Here is a 20,183-nt window from a genome sequence, read left to right as displayed (position 1 = left end):
CAATTAACACAGATAGTAAATCAAATGTGCATCAGGATGAGTTCATGTGAATGAGCTATCTGTAATCATTTGAATCCTTAAGCTCTCTGCAATGTTAAGAGCAGGGACTTTGGAGCTAAGCTGCCTGGGTGAGCCACTTAGGAATGGTGGGATCCTAACCAAGATATTTAATCTTTTCTGTTGCAGTTTCCTAATCAGTACTAGAGATGATTAAATGAGCTAATATACACAAAGAAATTAGAATAGTGTCTGGCCTACTCAATACTATAAAGTCTTAGCTAGAGGGCTTCCCTGGTGGCGCAGTGGTTGAGAGTCCGCCTGTCGATGCAGGGGACACGGGTTTGTGCCCAGGTCCGGGAAGATCCCACATGCCGTGGAGCGGCTAGGCCCGTGAGCCATGGCCACTGAGCCTGCGCGTCCGGAGCCTGTGCTCCACAACAGGAGAGGCCACAACAGCGAGAGGCCCGCGTACCGCAAAAAAAAAAAAAAAAAAAAAAAAAAAAAAAAATCTTAGCTTATATTATTAGTTTGATTCAATGCAAATAATGCCCTCTCAATGAAGCATTTCTTGATTTTAGATAACAAAGATCTCTTTTTTCTCTTGTATCCTTGAGCATATACTACCTCCCAGTCAGTCAGATACATAGGAGACCTTGGCCCTTCCACTTCTGGTATCTCAGGAGCTAATTCCACACTCCTGTCTCTGCAGCTTCATGCTTCTGCCTCTGGGCCTCATAGTGATCCACATAACAGAGGTCCTAAATACAAGATCAAATATGAAATTTGCTGGGCACAGTTCAAAATGAAAATGTGAAGTTCCTTTTTCAACAGTTGTTATGAATTTCAAAATGGTGACAACAGAGCATTAAGCCAAATGAGAGACCCTTCTAAGCATGGGGTCCTGTGTGACTGCACAGGGCTCAAGCCCATGAAGCTGGCCCTGTCTATATATCTCCAGACCTTCTTTACCCCTCATTGTGATCTTTAGGATGTCACTTTCATTGGAATATTAGGAACTAGCACCTTTGATTTTGGGGTGAGAAGAACTTGCTCTTATGCCAAAGGGGGAGATATATTCCTAATTGTTCAAGTTGTATATTAGGCCTATTTTTAATCACAAAGCCATTCTATACCTTACAGAGTGTTAAACTGTATTATGAGAGAGGTAGGCTCTTGCGGCTGACATTAAGCTCATAACACCATGCATAACAATATTGTGGGAAAATCTGTCTAGAGTGTCAAATAACCTAATTAACCCACAAGAAGTTGTGGTCTTATTTTACCAAAATCTAAATTTACTTATTGAAATAATATACTAGATTGTGGGCTTTATCATTTCTAGTAGAGTACCTGACATGAGGATTCTTATAACAAATTATTTACCGATAGTCGATAGTGTTTTCCTTAGAATATTTTCCTGCAAGATTAAGGTTGCTCCAACTTGTTTTCAGAAATTGCAAATTGGTGTGTGTTTACCTTGTAGTGTACCTTAGAAACAAATCTCATTAACACAGTCTTCTGTGAGAAGGTTCTACATATATGATTTTACCTACTTGGGACTTCAGAAAATTGAGTCTAAAAATCAAATAGAGTTTATTGAATCTAGGTTTTTGGTACGTAATGGCACCCAAAAGGATTCTTTAACTCAGAACTTTATGATGGTGAGAAAGAATTTGTTGAAACTGAGCTCTACTCTAATGATAATAAAGCAAATATTGTATGTATATTTGTATGTTATGAATTTTAAAGGACACAACAAGGACTCAGATGGCACTCTGGAATTCCTCCTCTCAGAGGAACCTGGGGTAAACCTTTATTCAGAATGCTTAAAAGGATAGTCTTGAGCATGGATGATCTTTTGGGCAACTCATATTGTCCTTGTCACACACTGTCTGCCTAGGATATCTACTTATTTTAAGGACTATGCACTTATTGTAAGTTCAGTTTTGGAGTAACAAGTCTGCATCAATTAATCTCTGCTGCAGCTTTGCCTCCCTTTATCAGGCTGAACATAGCAGTCTATAGTTGTTCCTTGAACTGGAGTGCTCTGCCAGGGACTTGATCTTCTCTTCTCTGACAGCTGAATTTTCAACAGATAGTAGTGATGGAAGGGCATTTTAAACATTCCAGAGCAGGAAGATTTACATCCTATTCAAAACATAAGCTGAAAAAGGATCCCCTGTTAGGTTATGTAACAATATACTTCTATATCATTATACTGCTCTACTTCCTGTATATCACTATTAAATATCTCCCTGAATGCAGAAGCTTAGAAGGATCTCAGACTGCTAGTGTTTGATGGATTCATGCTCATTATTATATAGGCTACAGATATTCACTATAATATTATCACCATTTTGTGGTCTCACTTTGCAAGAGAAGTTTCAATCTGCTGTTTACCTAAAATTTTCTTTTGCTCAGACAAGGTTTTTTTTTTTTAAAGTAGATTTTAGTTTTTGGAACAGTTTTAGATTTACAGAGAAAAATTGAGAAGTTAGTATACAGAGTTCCTATATACCCCACACCACACAGTTTCCTCTATTATTAACTTCTTGTATTAGTGTGACATATTTATTATAATCGATCAACCAATATGGGTACATTATCATTAATTATAGTCCATGCTTTATTCAGATTTACTTAGTTTTACCTAATGTCCTTTTACTGCTCCAGAATTCCAGCCAGGATATTACATTACAGTTAGTTGTCCTGTCTCCTTAGATTCTCTTGGCTGTGATAGTTTCTTAGACTTTCCCTTTTTTGATGGCCTTGACAGTTTTGAGTAGTACTGGTCAGGTATTTTGTAGAATGCCCCTCTGGTGGAATTATCTCTTATTTTTCTCATGGTAGGACTGGATATATGGGTTTTCAGGAGGAAAACTATAGAGGTGAAGTGCCATTTTCATCACATTATTTCAAGGGTACAAATATAAACATGATTTATCACTGTTGATGTTGACCTTGATCACTTGGATGAGATAGTATTTGTCAGGTTTCTTCACTGTAAAGTTACTCTTTTTTCCCCTTTCCATGCTGTAGTCCTTGAAAGCAAGTCACTCTGTGCAGCCTGTACTTAAGGAGTGTGGAGTCATTCTCCACCTTCTCGAGGGTGGAGTATCTGATTTAAACTTCTTCTGCAGGAGAGATTTCAGACAAGGTATTTTAAGAGGAGGGAAAGGAATCACATTTGTTGACTGTCTCTCAAGGGCAAGTCCCTTTAAGTGGGCTATCTAACTTAATTGTTATCAGCCCCATGATGTAACTGACTTTACCTGAATGTTACAAAAAAGGAAGGTTGAGACTTAGAAATGTAAAATAACCTGGTGAAAATTATTTGATAACTGTCAGAATCAGACTTAAAACATATAAGCTGAACCACTGGGATTAAGAAGGGAAAATAGATGTTTTGTGGTCACCCTCTAAGATGAAATCTGATTTCATGAGAAAAGCAGTATAATGTAGAAGTTTGAAGCATGAGGTGCAGAGTGGAAAGACATGAGCTCAGGTTCTAACTCAGTTCTTACTAGCTTTGTGACTTTGGTCAGATTATTTAACCATTTCAATCTTTAGAAGTCTTCCAAATTCAGAAGTTTTCCAACTTTCGGATGAAAAATGAGATCAGTAGTAAATTCATAGGATTATTCTGAGGATTAAATGATTAATGTCAAGTTCTTGGTATATAATAAGTACTCAAGAAATAACAATTGTTATTAGTTTGTGTTAGTTTCAGGTTACAACAAAATGATTCAGTTATACAAACATATGTATCTTTTTTTTCAGATTCTTTTCACTTACAGGTTATTACAAAATATTGAGTACAGTTCCCTGTGCTACACAGTAGGTCCTTGTTGGTTATATACGTCATATATAGTAGTGTGTATATGTTAATCCCCAAATCCTAATTTATCCTTCCCCCACACTTTCCCCATTGGTAACCATACCCTTGTTTTCTATGTCTATGAGTCTGTTTTTGTTTTGTAAATAAGTTCATTTGTATCATTATTTTTTAGATTCCACATATATGCGATATCATATGATATTTATCTCTGTCTGGCTTACTTCACATTACTCAGCCATAAAAAAGAATAAAATAATGCCATTTGCAGCAACATGGATGGACCTAGAGTTTATCATATTAAGCGAACAGCTAACTTTTGTATAATATGAAATATATGGTTGGCGGTCTCTCTTTGAGAGTGCTGTGTTAATGAAGTTAATTTCTGACTGGATACGCTACAATGAAAAACACGTACAAATGTTCAATTCCTGATCAAATATTAAAACAAACTTAATCTTGCAGAAAACGTTCTAAAGAAGATGGTTTGACTTGATAGTTTAAATTATCTACTGAGCTAACATAAGCTTAGAACTAATTATTTTATTATTTTAGTTTGTTGTATTTATCATTCTGAAAAAAGCTAGGAAAAATAATTATTGGATACTAGTTTCCTTTGTTATTTATGGAGAAAAGAATGATGTTCTTTTTCAGGGACAGAAATGAATTTTTATAATGTTATTCTTCTTTATATTTGTTTTCATTTCAGTGTGAACAAAACACATTGCTCAATTCTCTATCCAATGGCATTTGCAATGGTGAGTTAGCTTAAAAAACAACTAAGTGTTCTGACTTGAATATAGACCAGAGAATGAAATCTTCTTCCCCTTCTTCTCCCTCTCTGCCTCCTACTTCTTTCTTCCCTCTCTCCTCCTGGTCTACATCCTCCGTCCTCTCTCCACCTTCTCTTCCTCCCTCCTCCTATTCTCTCCTCCTCCATCTCCCTCCTCTTTGCCTACTCCATCCTCCTCTCTTTTTTCTCTCTTCCTCCTTCTTTCTCTTATCTCTCTCCTATTCTGTCCTCCCCCTTCCTCCTTCTTTTCTTCTTCTTCCCTCTCATCCTCCTAATCTTTTAGAAGTGAATTTAAGATGTATAAACCTACAAAGGATGAAGGTGTAAAACTTTATTATGAGGCGTTAAGAATACCTGAAACACAAATTAATGGTACTTTTTTTGTAAAAATGGAAGGAAATACAATGTCCACTGATCAGAATGTACAATATTGAAAAGATGTCAGTTCTCGAATTTATTTATAGATATAAATTGAATCACAATTAAAATTCCAATAGGACATTTTAATGGCAATTGACAAGCTCATTCTCAATTTTGTACAAAAACAAATGGCTAAGAATAGGCACAACTGTTGAAATATATGAACAAGTGGGAGAACATGTTTCTTATGTATGTATAGATGTATTATAAAGCCCTAATAATCAGTGGAGTGTGGTACTGGTTCAAAGATAAGTGAACAGATCAATAGGACAGAGTAGAGAGCACAGAAGTAAGGAAAAAAATCTCACATATATTGGTGTTTTATTTGTGACAAATGTGGCATTTGTGACAAAAGCAGTGAGTAAAAGACAGTCTTGTTAATATACAATGATGAGACAATCATGTAACCATAATGAATGAAATTAGACCTTTATCTCATACCATACCCCAAATCAGTACCAGCTGGATCAAAGTCCTAGGAGTGGTAGACAAATTATAAATTTAGAAGAGAACATAGGAGAATATATATAAGGAATGTTAAACATTATCATTAAAATTCACTAGATTATTATCAAGAGCTTTTGTTTACCAAAAGGCATCATATAAAGCATAAAGAGATAAGCCAGAGTAAAAAGAGATAGGTGTAACAAATAAAATGGAGAAAGAATTGCACTCCCCAGGATATCAAGGAGTAAAAATGGCAGATGGCCTGTTAGGAAAATGGGCAAGAGACATGAACAGACATTTCACAAAATGAGACATTTTCAAATATACCAATAAACATATGAGAATATGCTTAAATTCACTATTGTTATTTATAATAATTATTGAGGAAATGTATATTAAATTCATAATAAATAACACTACATATATATGTATATATATATATGTGTATATATGTATATATATATATACATATATACACATATATATATATATAATTGATATTTTTAAAAGTCTGACAATACCAAGTATTGGTGAGGATGTACAGCAACAAAAAGTTTCTTGCAGTGCTAGTGGGAGTGTAAACTGTTACAACCACCTTGGAAAAACGGTTTCACAATATCATATAAAGTTGAAGATACCATACCTTATGACCAGCAATTCCACTCCCAGTTATACATTCTAGCAATTTACATAAACAAGAATGTTCACACAGTATTGGTTGTAACTACACAAACCTGGAAACAGCTCGTATTTCAAAAAAAAATTATCAGGTATATATAACTATGGAATATTTGTACATTTGAATTTTTATTTGATATATTTATTATACTATATATATATACAATAATGAAAACTAGATGAGTCTTATAAACTTAATTGGGCAAAAATAAAAAGATGAAAGAAAACATTAAATTCAAATTCCATTATATAAACTTAAAAAAAACAACAGGAAAAGCTGACATACTGATTTTTGTTCTTCTAAAGACAATAAAAAAGGAATCTCTTAATATCTGTACCTGGAAACACATACAAGGTTGTTCATAGTAGCTTTGTTTATAATTCTCCCAAATGCAGAAACAACTAAAATATTTATTAACAGTACAGTGGATAAAGAACATATGGAATGTTTATATAAATACATATTATAATAAATACATATTATAATATCTATTATATTACTTTATGTAAAGTATTCTAAATAAATGTATAACATATAGAATAGAATAAAATAAATATCATATAAATATATGAATTAATTGCATGACCCACATCAACATGGATGCAGCTCAGATGTTAGCTTCTCTGGTCTCTTCTGACTTCTTGTAGCGAATTTACTTTCTCCTACATTGTGCTTTCAAAGGACGCTTGTATAATACTGGTATTGTACTTATTTAATGATCATTTCTTAAAGATCTCACTTTTCTGCTAATCTGGAAACTTTTTAAGGGCATTCTCGCCTCTGCATCATTAGATCAGGCTCACTTTGCACAGAGCAGTAGCTGATGGTCATGGTCACCTTTGCTCTGTCCTTGTGAAATTTTGGCACCCAGTGGCCCTTTTATAGTAGCTAGGACTGGTTGACCAGAATATTTTTCTGGTATTTTCCTTCTCTCCCCTCTTCTGATACTCCAAAGTATCTAGGTTCTCCCATCTCTCACTCTTGTTCAGGGGCAACCTCCTGTTCTCACTTCCCTGTGCTTTAAATCCTCAGGTTTCATTTACTGCTCATGTTCTTGGTTTCCTCTCTCAATTTAACTAGTAAAACCTATAACTCTTGGTTTTATTGCCTTTACATTTTCACTTCTGTGACTCTAATTCTGTCTTTAACCATATTCAAAATGAATTAGTATGACTTTCATATATTTTTTTTCTGTTATGAGACAGTCTTTGTCTTACTCCATGGATAGAAAATACCCAGTTTCCCATGCTTACATCAGACAGAATTAATTAATCAAGGCACTTCCTCCTATGAGCCAAAGTAACCTGAGAATCTTCTAAACAGGCAGTTTTAAGAAGCTGCTACAAATGGTTGGTGTTGACACACAAGCTGAGATGTAGTTGCCATCCCAGCTTTATTATATTCTGTGATGTAATGATACATTAATCTTAAATCACCTTTTTAAAAAAGCCTTCTTATGCATTAGAGATTATAAAGATTCCCTTCTGAGGATCAAGTGCCCACTCCTCATCTAAAACCCTTCCTTATTTTCTCAAACTGATTTCCCTTTCACTACACATTACACAAGTTCTCTATCCCAATCAGATGAATCAGTTCATGGCCCCTACATCTAATTTTATTGTCCCTGGATCTGATCCTTTATTTATCTTCTCCCTTCTAGAACAATCTACTTTTTGCCAATCCAAATACTATATTTTCTTCAAGGTTTAATAGAGAAGTAAAGTAAATTGAAGGGACACACTCTTTGGCAATCTCAGGTAGACAAAGAAGTCAGCCAGATCCATAGAGGGGAATATACAGTCAAGTGCAGCCTGGAATTCAGTGTCTTCAGCTGTAAGATGGAAATCATAGTAACATGGAGAGACTACCACATGCCTCACTCAGTCACATATCGCCTTACATGGTTATAAAGTAGTTTCATTCATCCATATTTTCCTCCTAACTAGATTTTTAAGGGAAGAAATGTATTTTAAATTTCCATTGCATTATCCTTCATTGTCCAATGAACACTAGGTCAGTGAATGAAAATTACAGTGCTAATATTTGTATAGCACTTCCAAGTTTTCAAAGGACATTCTTCTGAATAACTGAAATAGATAATTGGCAACTATACTTCCATTTTCAAATAGGTAATAGGATACTATTCATTTTACTGATGAAAATGTTGAGGACATAGATAACTAACTTGCTCAGGATTGTGCAGTTGGTTAGGGACAGAGGAGGAACTCAAGTCCCTGTCAAACACAGACATGTGTACAGGAAAGGGTGCTTAAAGCTGGGATTTGGGAGTTCTGAGCCAGATGCAGTCTGCAGGAACACAACCAAGAAGGGTGTGTTGGTGCTAATACAGGGAAAAGGAGGTAACAGACAGCACCATCTTCCTCTTCTTTGGTTGAAAGCTTGTGAAAATGGACATAGAGGATGGACTTAAAAGAGATTTCAGTATGTAATTAACATAACCAGCACGGTTTAGGTGTTGGGGGAAGAGAGAGGGCAATACAAATGATGATTTGAAGCTTTGAACCACTCAAACTGGGATAAATAACAGGAAATCCAGGAGGGTAGCTAAAAGGAAAGGGAAGTTTATTTTAGGAGATGGTGAATTTAAGATACTGGGAGATCATCAGGAGACATCCATGAGTTTTGGGGACCACTGAAGAGATCTGGAAGTAACTAAAGCAAAGGGGGATATCAGCTGGGAAAGGGAGTAGGAAAGAGGAAAGAGAATAAAAAATACCCCCTCCAAACAATCTTTACAGAAGAGGAAGATTGGATTGAAAAATCAAAATATGTAAATACATATAAACTACATAAATAATAAGATAGAAATCATCATATTTCTCTGAATGAAAACAAAAATTGCACAAATGTGAACAAATCTTCCATTAATATGTTTAGTATGTTGTGTTCCAAAACACTTTAGTCACATTGTGCCATTACCAAGAGGCACTCTGTCAACGTCCCTCTTAGCATTGTGATTTTTCAGGTTCATCTCCACCATCTTCTTTTTTTTTTAACATCTTTATTGGTGTATAATTGCTTTACAATAGTGTGTTAGTTTCTGCTTTACAGGAAATTGAATCACCTATACATATACGTATATCCCAATATGTAGTCCCTCTTACATCTACCTCCGACCTTCCATATGCCACCCCTCTAGGTGGTCACAAAGCACCCAGCTAATCTCCCTGTGCTATGAGGATGCTTCCCATTAGCTATCTATTTTATATTAGGTAGTATATATAAGTCCATGCCACTCTCTCACTTTATCCCAGCTTACCTTTCCCCCCCGCCATGTCCTCAAGTCCATTCTCTATGTCTACGTCTTTATTTCTGTCTTGCCCCTAGGTTATCAGAACATTTTTTTTTTTAGATTCCATATATATGTGTTAGCATGCTGTATTTATTTTTATCTTTCTAACTTACTTCACTCTATATGACAGTCTCTATGTCCATCGACCTCACTACAAATAACTCAATGTAGTTTCTTTTTATGGCTGAGTAATATTCCATTGTATATATGTGCCACACGTTTATGCATTCATCAGTCGATGGACTCTTAGGTTGCTTCCATGTCCTGGTTATTGTAAATAGTGCTGCAATGAATATTGTGGTACATGACTCTTTTTGAATTACGGTTTTCTCAGGGTATATGCACAGTACTGGGAATGCTGGGTCGCATGGCAGTTCTATTTTTAGTTTTTTTAAGGAACCTCCATACTGTTTTCCATAGTGGCTGTATCAATTTACATGCCCACCAGCAGTGCAAGAGGGTTCCCTTTTCCCCACACCCTCTCCAGCATTTACTGTTTGCAGATATTTTGTTGATGGCCATTCTGACTGGTGTGAGGTGATACCTCATTGTCATTTTGATTTGCATATCTCTAATGATTAGTGATGTCGAGCATCCTTTCATGTGTTTGTTGGCAATCTGTATATCTTCTTTGGAGAAATGTCTATTTAGGTCTTCTGCCCAATTTTGGATTGGGATGTTTGTTTTTTTGATATTGAGCTGCATCAGATGCTTGTAAATTTTGGACATTAATCCTTTGTTATTTGCTTCATTTGAAGATATTTTCTCCCATTCTGAGGGTTGTCTTTTCATCTTGTTTATGGTTTCCTTTGCTGTGCAAAAGTGTTTAAGTTTCATTAGACCCCATTTGTTTATTTTTGTTCTTATTTCCATTTCTCTAGGAGGTGGGTCAAAGAGGATCTTGCTGTGATTTATGTCATAGAGTGTTCTGCCTAAGTTTTCCTCTAATAGTTTGATAGTGTGTGGACTTACATTTGAGTCTTTAATACATTTTTAGTTTATTTTTGTTTATGGTGTTAGGGAGTCTTCTAATATCATTCATTTACATATAGCTGTCCAGTTTTCCCAGCACCACTTATTGAAGAGGCTGTCTTTTCTCCATTGGATATTCTTGCCAAATTTATCAAAGATAAGGGGGCCATATGTGTGTGGGTTCATCTCTAGGTTTTCTATCCTGTTCCATTGGTCTATATTTCTGTTTTTGTGCCAGTACCATACTGTCTTGATTACTGTAGCTTTGCAGTATAGTCTGCAGTCTGTGAGCCTGATTCCTCCAGCTCTGTTTTTCTTTCTTAAGATTGCTTTGGCTATTTGGGGTCTCTTGTGTTTGCATACAAATTTGGAAAGTTTTTGTTCTAGTTCTGTGAAAAATGCCATTGGTAGTTTGATAGGGATGGAATTGAATCTGTAGATTGCTTTGTGTAGTGTAGTCATTTTCACAATGTTGATTCTTCCAACCCAAAAGCATGGTATATCTCTCCATCTGTTTGTATCATATTTAATTTTTCATCAGTGTCTTATAGTTTTCTGCATGCAGATCTTTTGTCTCCTTAAGTAGGTTTATTCCTAGGTATTTTATTCTTTTTCTTGCAATGGTAAATGGAAGTGTTTCCTTAATCTCCTTTTCTGATCTTTCATTGTTAGTGTATAGAAATGCAAGAGATTTCTGTGCATTAATTTTGTATGCTGCTACTTTACCAAATTCATTGATTAGCTCTAGTAGTTTTCTGGTAGCATCTTTAGGATTCTCTATGTATAGTATCATGTCATCTGCAAACAGTGACAACTTTACTTCTTCTTTTCTGATTTGGATTCCTTTTATTTCTTTTACTTCTCTGATTGCTCTGGCTAAAACTTCCAAAACTATGTTGAATAACATTGAGAGTGGGCAAACTTGTTTTCTTACTGATCTTAGTGGAAATGGTTTTATTTTTTGACCATTAAGAACAATGTTGGGTGTGGGTTTGTCACATATGGCCTTTATTATGTTGAGGTAAGTTCCCGCTATACCTACATTCTGGCTGTTTTTTTTTTTTTTTTTTATCATAAACGGGTGTTGAATTTTGTCAAAAGCTTTTTCTGCATCTATTGAGATGATCATATGTTTTTCTCCTTCAATTTGTTAATATGGTGTATCACATTGATTGATTTGCGTTTATTGAAGAATCCTTACATTCCTGGGATAAACCCCACGTGATCATGGTGTATGATCTTATTAATGAGCTGTTGGATTCTGTTTGCTACTATTTTTTTGAGGATTTTTGCATCTATATTCACCACTGATTTTGGCCTATAGTACTCTTATTGTGACATCTTTTTCTGATTTTGTTAAGAGGGTGGCCTCATAGGATGTTTGTGAGTGTTCCTCCCTCTGCTCTACTTTGGAAGAGTTTGAGAAGGACAGGTGATAACTCTTCCCTAAATGTTTGATAGAATTCACCTGTGAAGCCTTCTGGTCCTTGGCTTATGATTGTTGGAAGATTGTAAATCACAGTCCCAATTTCAGTGCTTGTGTTTCGTCTGTATATATTTTTTAATTTTTTCCTGGTTAAGTCTCAGAAAGTTGTGCTTTTCTAAGAATTTGTCCATTTCTTCCAGGTTGTCCATTTTATTGGCATAGAGTTGCTTGTAGTAATCTCTCATGGTGCTTTGTATTTCTTCAGTGTCAGTTGTTACTTCTCCTTTTTAATTTCTAATTCTATTGTTTTGAGTCTTCTCCCTTTTTTTTCTTTTTTAACATAGTTATTGGAGTATAATTGGTTTACAATGGTGTTTTAGTTTCTGTTTTATAACAAAGTGAATCAGCTATACGTATATCCTCATATCTCTTTTCTCTTGCATCTTCCTCCCTCCCACCTTCCCTATCCCACCATCTATCTGGTCACAAAGCACTGAGCTGATCTCCCTGTGCTGGGTGACTGCTTCCCACTAGCTATCTATTTTACATTTGGTAGTGTATATATGTCCATATATACACTACCAGTCTCTCAGTTTGTCCCAGCTTACCCTTCCCACTCCCCGTGTCCTCAAGTCCATTCTCTAGTAGGTCTGCGTCTTTATTCCCATCTGGTCCCTAGGTTCTTCAAGACCATTTTTTCTTTTACTTTTAGATTCCATATATATGTGTTAGCATACAGTATTTGTTTTTCTCTTTCTGACTTACTTCACTCTGTATGACAGACTCTAGGTCCACCCACCTCACTACAAATAACTCAATTTTGTTTCTTTATGGCTGAGTAATATTCTATTGTATATATGTGCCACATCTTCTTTATCCATTCATCTGTCGATGGACACTTAGGGTGCTTCCATGTCCTCACTATTGTAAGTAGAGCTGCAATGAACATTGTGGTACATGACTCTCTTTGAATTATGGTTTTTCAGGGTAAATGCCCAGTAGTGGAATTGCTGGGTCATATGGGAGTTCTATTTTTAGTTTTTTAAGGAACCTCCATACTGTTCTCCATAGTGGCTCTATCTATTTACATTCCCACCAACAGTGTATGAGGGTTCCCTTTTCTCCATCCCCTTTCCAGCATTTATTGTTTGTAGGTTTTTTGATTATGGCCATTCTGCCCAGTGTGAGAGGATATCGCAACATAGTTTTGATTTGCATTTCTCTAATGATTAATGATGTTGAGGATTCTTTCATATGCTTGTTGGCAATCTGTGTATCTTGTTTGGAGAAATGTCTATTTAGGTCTTCTGCCCATTTTTATATTGGGTTGTTTGTTTTTTTGATATTGAGCTACATGAGCTGCTTGTAAATTTTGGAGATTAATCCTTTGTCAGTTGCTTCATTTGCAAATATTTTCTCCCATTTGGAGGGTTGTATTCTCATCTTGTTCATGTTTTCCATTGCTGTGCAAAAGCTTTTAAGTTTCATTAGGTCCCATTTGTTTATTTTTATTTCCATTCCTCTAGGAGGTGGGTCAAAAGGGATCTTGCTGTCATTTATGTCATAGAGTGTTCCACCTATGTTTTCCTCTAAGAGTTTGATAGTGTCTGGCCTTACAGTTATGTTCTTAATGCGTTTTGAGTTTATTTTTGTGTATGGTTTTAGGGAGTGTTCTAATTTCATTCTTTTACACGTAGCTGTCCAGTGTTCCCAGCACCACTTATTGAAGAGGCTGTCTTTTCTCCGTTGGATATTCTTGCCTCCTTTATCAAAGATAAGGTGACCACATGTGCATGGGTTTATCTCTGGGCTTTCTATCCTGTTCCATTGATCTATATTTCTGTTTTTATGCCAGTACCATACTGTCTTGATTACCATAGCTTTGTAGTGTAGTCTGAAGTCAGGGTGCTGATTCCTCCAGCTGCATTTTTCTTTCTCAAGATTGCTTTGGCTCTTCGGGGTGTTTTGTGGTTCCATACAAATTGTGAAATTTTTCATCCCAGTTCTGTAAAAAATGCTAGTGGTAGTTTGATGGGGATTGCATTGAATCTGTGTGTTACTTTGGGTAATATAGTCATTTTCACAATGTTCATGCTTCCAATCCAAGAACATGGTATATTTCTCCATCTATTTCTATCACCTTTAATTTCTTTTTTCAGTGTCTTATAGTTTTCTGCATATAGGTCCTTTGTCTCCTTAGGTAGGTTTATTCCTAGGTATTTTATACTTTTTGTTGCAGTGGTAAGTGGGAACGTATTCTTAATTTCAGCTTCATATTTTTCATCATTAGTGTATAGGAATGAAAGAGATTTCTGTGCATTAATTTTGTATGCTGCTACTTTACCAAATTCATTGATTAGCTCTAGTAGTTTTCTGGTAACATCTTTAGGATTCTCTATGTATAGTATCATGTCATCTGCAAACAGTGACAACTTTACTTCTTCTTTTCCACTTTGGATTCCTTTTATTTCTTTTTCTTCTCTAATTGCTGTGGCTAAAACTTCCAAAACTATGTTGAATAATACTGGTGAGAGTGGGCAACCTTATCTTGCTCCTGATCTTAGTGGAAATGGTTTCAGTTTTTCACCATTGAGGACAATGTTGTCTATGGGTTTGTCATATATGACCTTTATTATGTTGAGATAAGTTCCCGCTATGCCTACTTTCTGAATGGTTTTTATTATAAATGGGTGTTGAATTCTGTCGAATGTTTTCTCTGCATCTATTGAAATAATCATATGGTTTTTCTCCTTCAATTTGTTAATATGGTGTATCACATTGATTGATTTGCATATAATGTAGAATCCTTGCATTCCTGGGATAAACCCCACTTGGTCATGGAGTTTGATCTTTTTAATGTGTTGTTGGATTCTGTTTGCTAACATTTTGCTGAGGATTTTTGCATATATGTTCATCAGTGATATTGGTCGGTAGTTTTCTGTTTTGTGACATCTTTGTCTGCTTCTGGTGTCATGGTGATGGTGGCCTTGTAGAATATGTTTGGGAGTGTTCCTTCATCTGCCATATTTTGGAAGAGTTTTAGAAGGATACGTGTTACCTCTTCTCTAAATGTTTGATAGAATTCGCCTGTGAAGCCATTTGGTCCTGGGCTTTGTTTGTTGGAAGATTTTTAATCACAGTTTCAATTTCAGTGCTTGTGATTGGTCTGTTCATATTTTCTATTTCTTCCTGGTTCAGTCTAGGAAGTTGTGCATTTCTAAGAATTTGTCCATTTCTTCCAGGTTGTCCTTTTTATTGGCATATAGTTGCTTGTAGTAATCTCTCATGATCCTTGGTATTTCTGCAGTGTCAGTTGTTATTTCTCCTTTTTCATTGCTAATTCTATTGATTTGAGTCTTACCCCACTTTTTCTTTCTGAGTCTGGCTAACGGTTTCTCAATTTTGTTTATTTTCTCAGAGAAACAGCTTTTTATTTATTTATTTTTTGCGGTACACGGGTCTCTCACTGTTGTGGCTTCTCCCATTGCAGAGCACAGGCTCCGGACGCACAGGCTCAGTGACCATGGCTCACGGGCCCAGCCTCTCTGCAGCATGTGGGCTCTTCCTGGACCTGGGCACAAGCCCATGTCCCCTGCATCAGCAGGTGGACTCTCAACCACTGCGCCACCAGGGAAGCCCTCAGAAAACAGCTTTTACTTTTATTGATCTTTGCTCTCGTTTCCTTCATTTATTTTTTATTTATTTCTGGTCTTATCTTTATGGTTTCTTTCCTTCTGGTAACTTTGCAGGTTTTTTGTTCTTCTTTCTCTAATTCCTTCAGGTGTAAGGTTAGTTGGTTTATTTGAAGTGTTTCTTGTTTCTTAAGGTTGGATAGTATTGCTATACTCTTCCCTCTTAATACAGCTTTTGCTGCATCCCTTAAGTTTTGGCTCATCTTGTTTTCATTTTCCTTTGTTTCTAGATATTTTGTGATTTCCTTTTTGATTTCTTCAGTGATCTCTTGGTTATTAAGTAGTGTATTTTTTATCCTCCATGTGTTTGTATTTTTTACATATGTTTTCCTGTAATTGATATCTAGTCTCATAGTGTTGGGGTCAGAAAAGCTACCTCATATGATTTCAATTTTCTTAAACGTACCCAGGCTTGATTTGTGACCCAAGATATGATGTATCCTGGAGAATGTTTCATGAGCACTTGAGAAAGAAGTGTGTTGTGTTGTTTTTGGATGGAATGTCCTATAAATATCAATTAAGTTCATCTTGTTTAATGTATCATTTATAGGTAGTGTTTTCTTATTTATTTTCATTTTGGATGATCAGTCCATTGGTGAAATTGGGGTGTTATATTCCCCTAGTGTGATTGTGTTACTGTCGATTTCTCCTTTTATGGCTGTTAGTATTTGCCTTATGTATTGAGGTGCTCCTATGTTGGATTCATAAATATTTACAATTGTTATATCTTCTTCTTGGATTGATCCCTTGATCAATCCGTTATGTAGTGTCCTTCTTTTCTCTTGTAATAGTCTGTGTTTTAAAGTCCATTTTGTCTGATATGAGAATTGCTACTCCAGAATTATTTTGATTTCCATTTGCATGGAATATCTTTTTCCATCCCCTCACTTTCAGGATGCATGTGTCCCTAGGTCTGAAATGGGTATCTTGTAGACAGCATATATACAGGTCTTCTTTTTGTATACATTCAGCCAGTCTATGTCTTTTGGTTGGAGCATTTAATCCATTTACACTTAAAGTAGTCACCAATATGTATGTTCCTATTACCATTTTCTTACTTTTTGGAGGTTGTTATTGTAGGTCTTTTCCTTCTGTTGTGTCTCCTGCCCAGAGAAGTTCCTTTAACATTTGTTGTAAAGCTGGTTTGGTGGTGCTGACTTCTTTTAGCTTTTGCTTTTCTTTAAAGGTTTTAATCTCCATCGAATGTGAATGAGATCCTTGCTGCATAGAGTAATCTTGATTGTAGGTTTTTCCCTTCCATCACTTTAAATATGTCCTGCCACTCCCTTCTGGCTTGTATAGTTTCTGATGAAAGATGAGCTGTTAACCTTATGGGGATTCCCTTGTATGTTATTTGTTGTTTTTCCCTTGTTGCTTTTAACAGATTTTCTGTGTATTTAATTTTTGACAGTTTGATTAATATGTGTCTTTGTGCATTTCTTCTTGGATTTATCCTGTATGGGACTCTCTGTGCTTCCTGGACTTGATTAACTATTTGCTTTACCATATTAGGGAAGTTTTCAACCATAATCCCTTCAAGTATTTTCTCCTTCTCTTTCTTTTTCTCTTCTTCTGGGACCTCTATAATTCGAATGTTGGTGTGTTTAATATTGTCCCAGAAGTCTCTGAGACTGTCCTCAATTCTCTTCATTCTTTTTTCTTTATTCTGCTCTGCAGTAGTGTTTTCCACTATTTATCTTCCAGGTCACTTATCCATTCTTCTCCCTCAGTTATTCTTCTATTGATCCCTTGTAGAGAATTTTTAATTTCATTTATTGTGCTGTTCATGATTGTTTGTTTGTACTTTAGTTCTTCTAGGTCCTTGTTAAACGTTTCTTGCATTTTCTCCATTCTATTTCCAATATTTTGGATCACCTTTACTATCATTATTCTGAATTCTTTTTCAGGTAGACTGCCTATTTCTTCTTCATTATTTAGGCCTGGTGGTTTTTTACCTTGCTCCTTCATCTGCTGTGTGTTCCTTAGTCTTCTCATTTTGCTTAACTTACTGTGTTTGGGGTCTCCTTTTCACAGCCTGAAGGTTCGCAGTTCCTGTTGTTTCTGGTGTCTGCCCCCAGTGGCTAAGGTTGGTTCAGCGGTCACGTAGGCTTCCTGGTGGAGGGGACTGTTGCCTGTGTTTTGGTGGATGAGCCTGTATCTTGTCTTTCTATTGGGCAGGTCCACATTTGGTGGTGTGTATTTGGGGTGTCTATGACCTTATTATGGTTTTAGGCAGCCTCTCTGCTAATGGGTGGGGTTGTGTCCCTGTCTTGCTATTTGTTTGGCATAGGGTGTCTAGCACTGTAGCTTTCTGGTCGTTAAGTGGAGCTGGGTCTTGGCATTGAGATGGAGATCTCTGGGAGATTTTCACCATTTGATATTACGTGGAGCTGAGAGATCTCTGGTGGACTAATGTCCTGAACTTGGCTCTCCCACCTCAGAGGCATATCCCTGATGCCTGGCTGGAGCACCAAGAATCTGTCATCCACACGGCTCAAAATAAAAGGGAGAAAAAAAGAAAGAAAGAAAGAAAAAGATAAAATAAAATTAAAAAGTTATTAAAAGAAAAACTCAAAAATAATTATTTAAAAATTGTTTTAATTAATTTAAAAAAAGAACGAAAGAAAGAACAACCAAACTAAAAAACAAATCCACCAATGATAGCAAGTTGTGAAAACTATACTAAAAAAAAAAAAAAAAAGAAAGAAAACAGAGAGAGGGAACCCTAAGTCAAATGGTAAAAGCAAAACTATACAGACAAAATCACACACAGAAGCATACGCATACACACTTACAAAAAGAGAAAAAGGGAAAAAAAAATATATATCCTTGCTTCCAAAGTCCACCTCCTCAATTTGGGATGATTCGTTGTCTATTCAGGTATTCCACAGATGCAGGGTACATCAGGTTGACTGTGGGGATTTAATCCATTGCTCCTTAGGCTCCTGGGAGAGATTTCTCTTTCTCTTCTTTGTTCGCACAGCTCCTGGGATTCAGCTTTGGATTTGGCCCTGCCTCTGCATGTAGGTCGCCTGAGGGCTTCTGTTCTTCGCTCAGACAGGATGGGGTTAAAGGAGCAGCTGATTAGGGAATCTGGTTCACTTAGGCTGGGGTGAGGGAGGGGTACGGAGTGCAGGGCGAGCCTGCGGCAGCAGAGGCCAACATGACATTGCAATAGCCTGAGGCGTGCTGTGTGTTCTCCCAAGGAAGTTGTCCCTGGATCATGGGACCCTGGCAGTGGCGGGCTACACAGTCTCCCAGGAGGGGAGGTATGGATAATGACCTGTGCTTGCACACAGACTTCTTGGTGGCTGCAGCAGCAATCTTAGCATCTCATGCCTGTCTCTGGGGTCTACGCTGATAGCCGCCACTGGCACCCATCTCTGGAGCTCCTTTAAGTAGCGCTCTTAATCCCCTCTCCTCGTGCACCAGGAAACAAAGAGGCAATAAAAAGTCTCTTGCCTCCTCGACAGTTCCAGACCTTTTCCTGGACTTCCTCCTGGCTAGCCACGGCTCACTAGCCCTCTGCAGTCTGTGTTCACGCAGCCAACTCCAGTCCTCTCCCTGGGATCTGACCTCTGAAGCCTGAGCATCAGGTCCCAGCCCCCACACGTCCCGGCGGGTGACCAGTCAAGCCTCTCGGGCTGGTGAGTGCTGGTCGGCACCGATCCTCTGTGTGGGAATCTCTCTGCTTTGCCCTCTGCAACCCTGTTGCTGTGCTCTGCTCCATGGCTCCGAAGCTTCCCCACTCCGCCCCGCAGTCTCTGCCCGCAAAGGGTTTCCTACTGTGTGGAAACCTTTCCTCCTTCACAGCTCCCTCCCCGCTGGTGCAGGTCCCATCCCTATTCTATTGTCTCTGTTTTTTTGTTTTTTCTTTTGCCTTACCCAGGTACGAGGGGAGTTTCTTGCTTTTTTGGAGGTCTGAGGTCTTCTGCCAGCACTCAGTTGGTGTTCTGAAGGAGTTGTTCCATATGTAGATGTATTTCTGATGTATTTGTGGGGACGAAGGTGATCTCCACATCTTACTCTTCTGCCTTCTTGAAGGTCTCCCTCCACCACCTTCTTACCTGCTTAACTTCAAACTATCCTCCAAATCTCAGGTTACATGTCCCATTCTTCCTTTCATTCCTGTATTATCATGTCCTTGTTCACTCAGCAAATATTTTTGTATTTAATGGACATCTTCTGAGTCCTAGGCACAATGACAGATGCTGTATATTCAAGGATGAAGAAAGCAGGCATGATTTCTGTCATCATGGATGCTGAAACCTAAATTAACTCCCCTCTCTCAACCGCCCCCCCCACTTCTAGTTCCCCAAACCAGCTGTATTTTGTCTGGAGACTCTAGGGGAGAGCACTTCTACTTCCTTGTCCTTTTCAATTTCTTGAGGCCATTCACTTTCCTTGGCTCATGGCCCCTTTCTCCATCTTCAAACCAGCAGTGTTGGCATTTTCATATCTCTCTGACCTCTTCTTCCATCACCACATCTCCCTCTCTGACTCTGACCCTCCTGTCTCCCTCTCATAAGAACTCTTATAATTACATTGGACCTCCCTCACCACAATAATCGAGGGTAATCTGCTCATCTCAAGATCCTTAATTTAA

The 20,183-nt window shown here is 37.2% G+C and overlaps 1 protein-coding gene across 1 annotated transcript in view; it reads left to right on the top strand.

Annotated features, from left to right (window-relative positions):
* SLC26A7 (solute carrier family 26 member 7) overlaps window positions 1-20,183 on the top strand; it is a 181,446-nt gene that overhangs the window by 141,277 nt on the left and 19,986 nt on the right. The window contains exon 14 of the mRNA XM_067712815.1: window positions 4,545-4,593. Coding sequence (XP_067568916.1) covers window positions 4,545-4,593 — 49 coding nt within the window. The remainder of the gene's footprint in view (window positions 1-4,544; window positions 4,594-20,183) is intronic.

Source organism: Pseudorca crassidens, chromosome 17 (assembly GCF_039906515.1).
Source record: "Pseudorca crassidens isolate mPseCra1 chromosome 17, mPseCra1.hap1, whole genome shotgun sequence".
NCBI lineage: Eukaryota > Metazoa > Chordata > Mammalia > Artiodactyla > Delphinidae > Pseudorca > Pseudorca crassidens.
The sequence above is the reverse complement of the archived record's forward strand: the minus strand, read 5'-3'. Positions and strand labels throughout refer to the sequence as shown.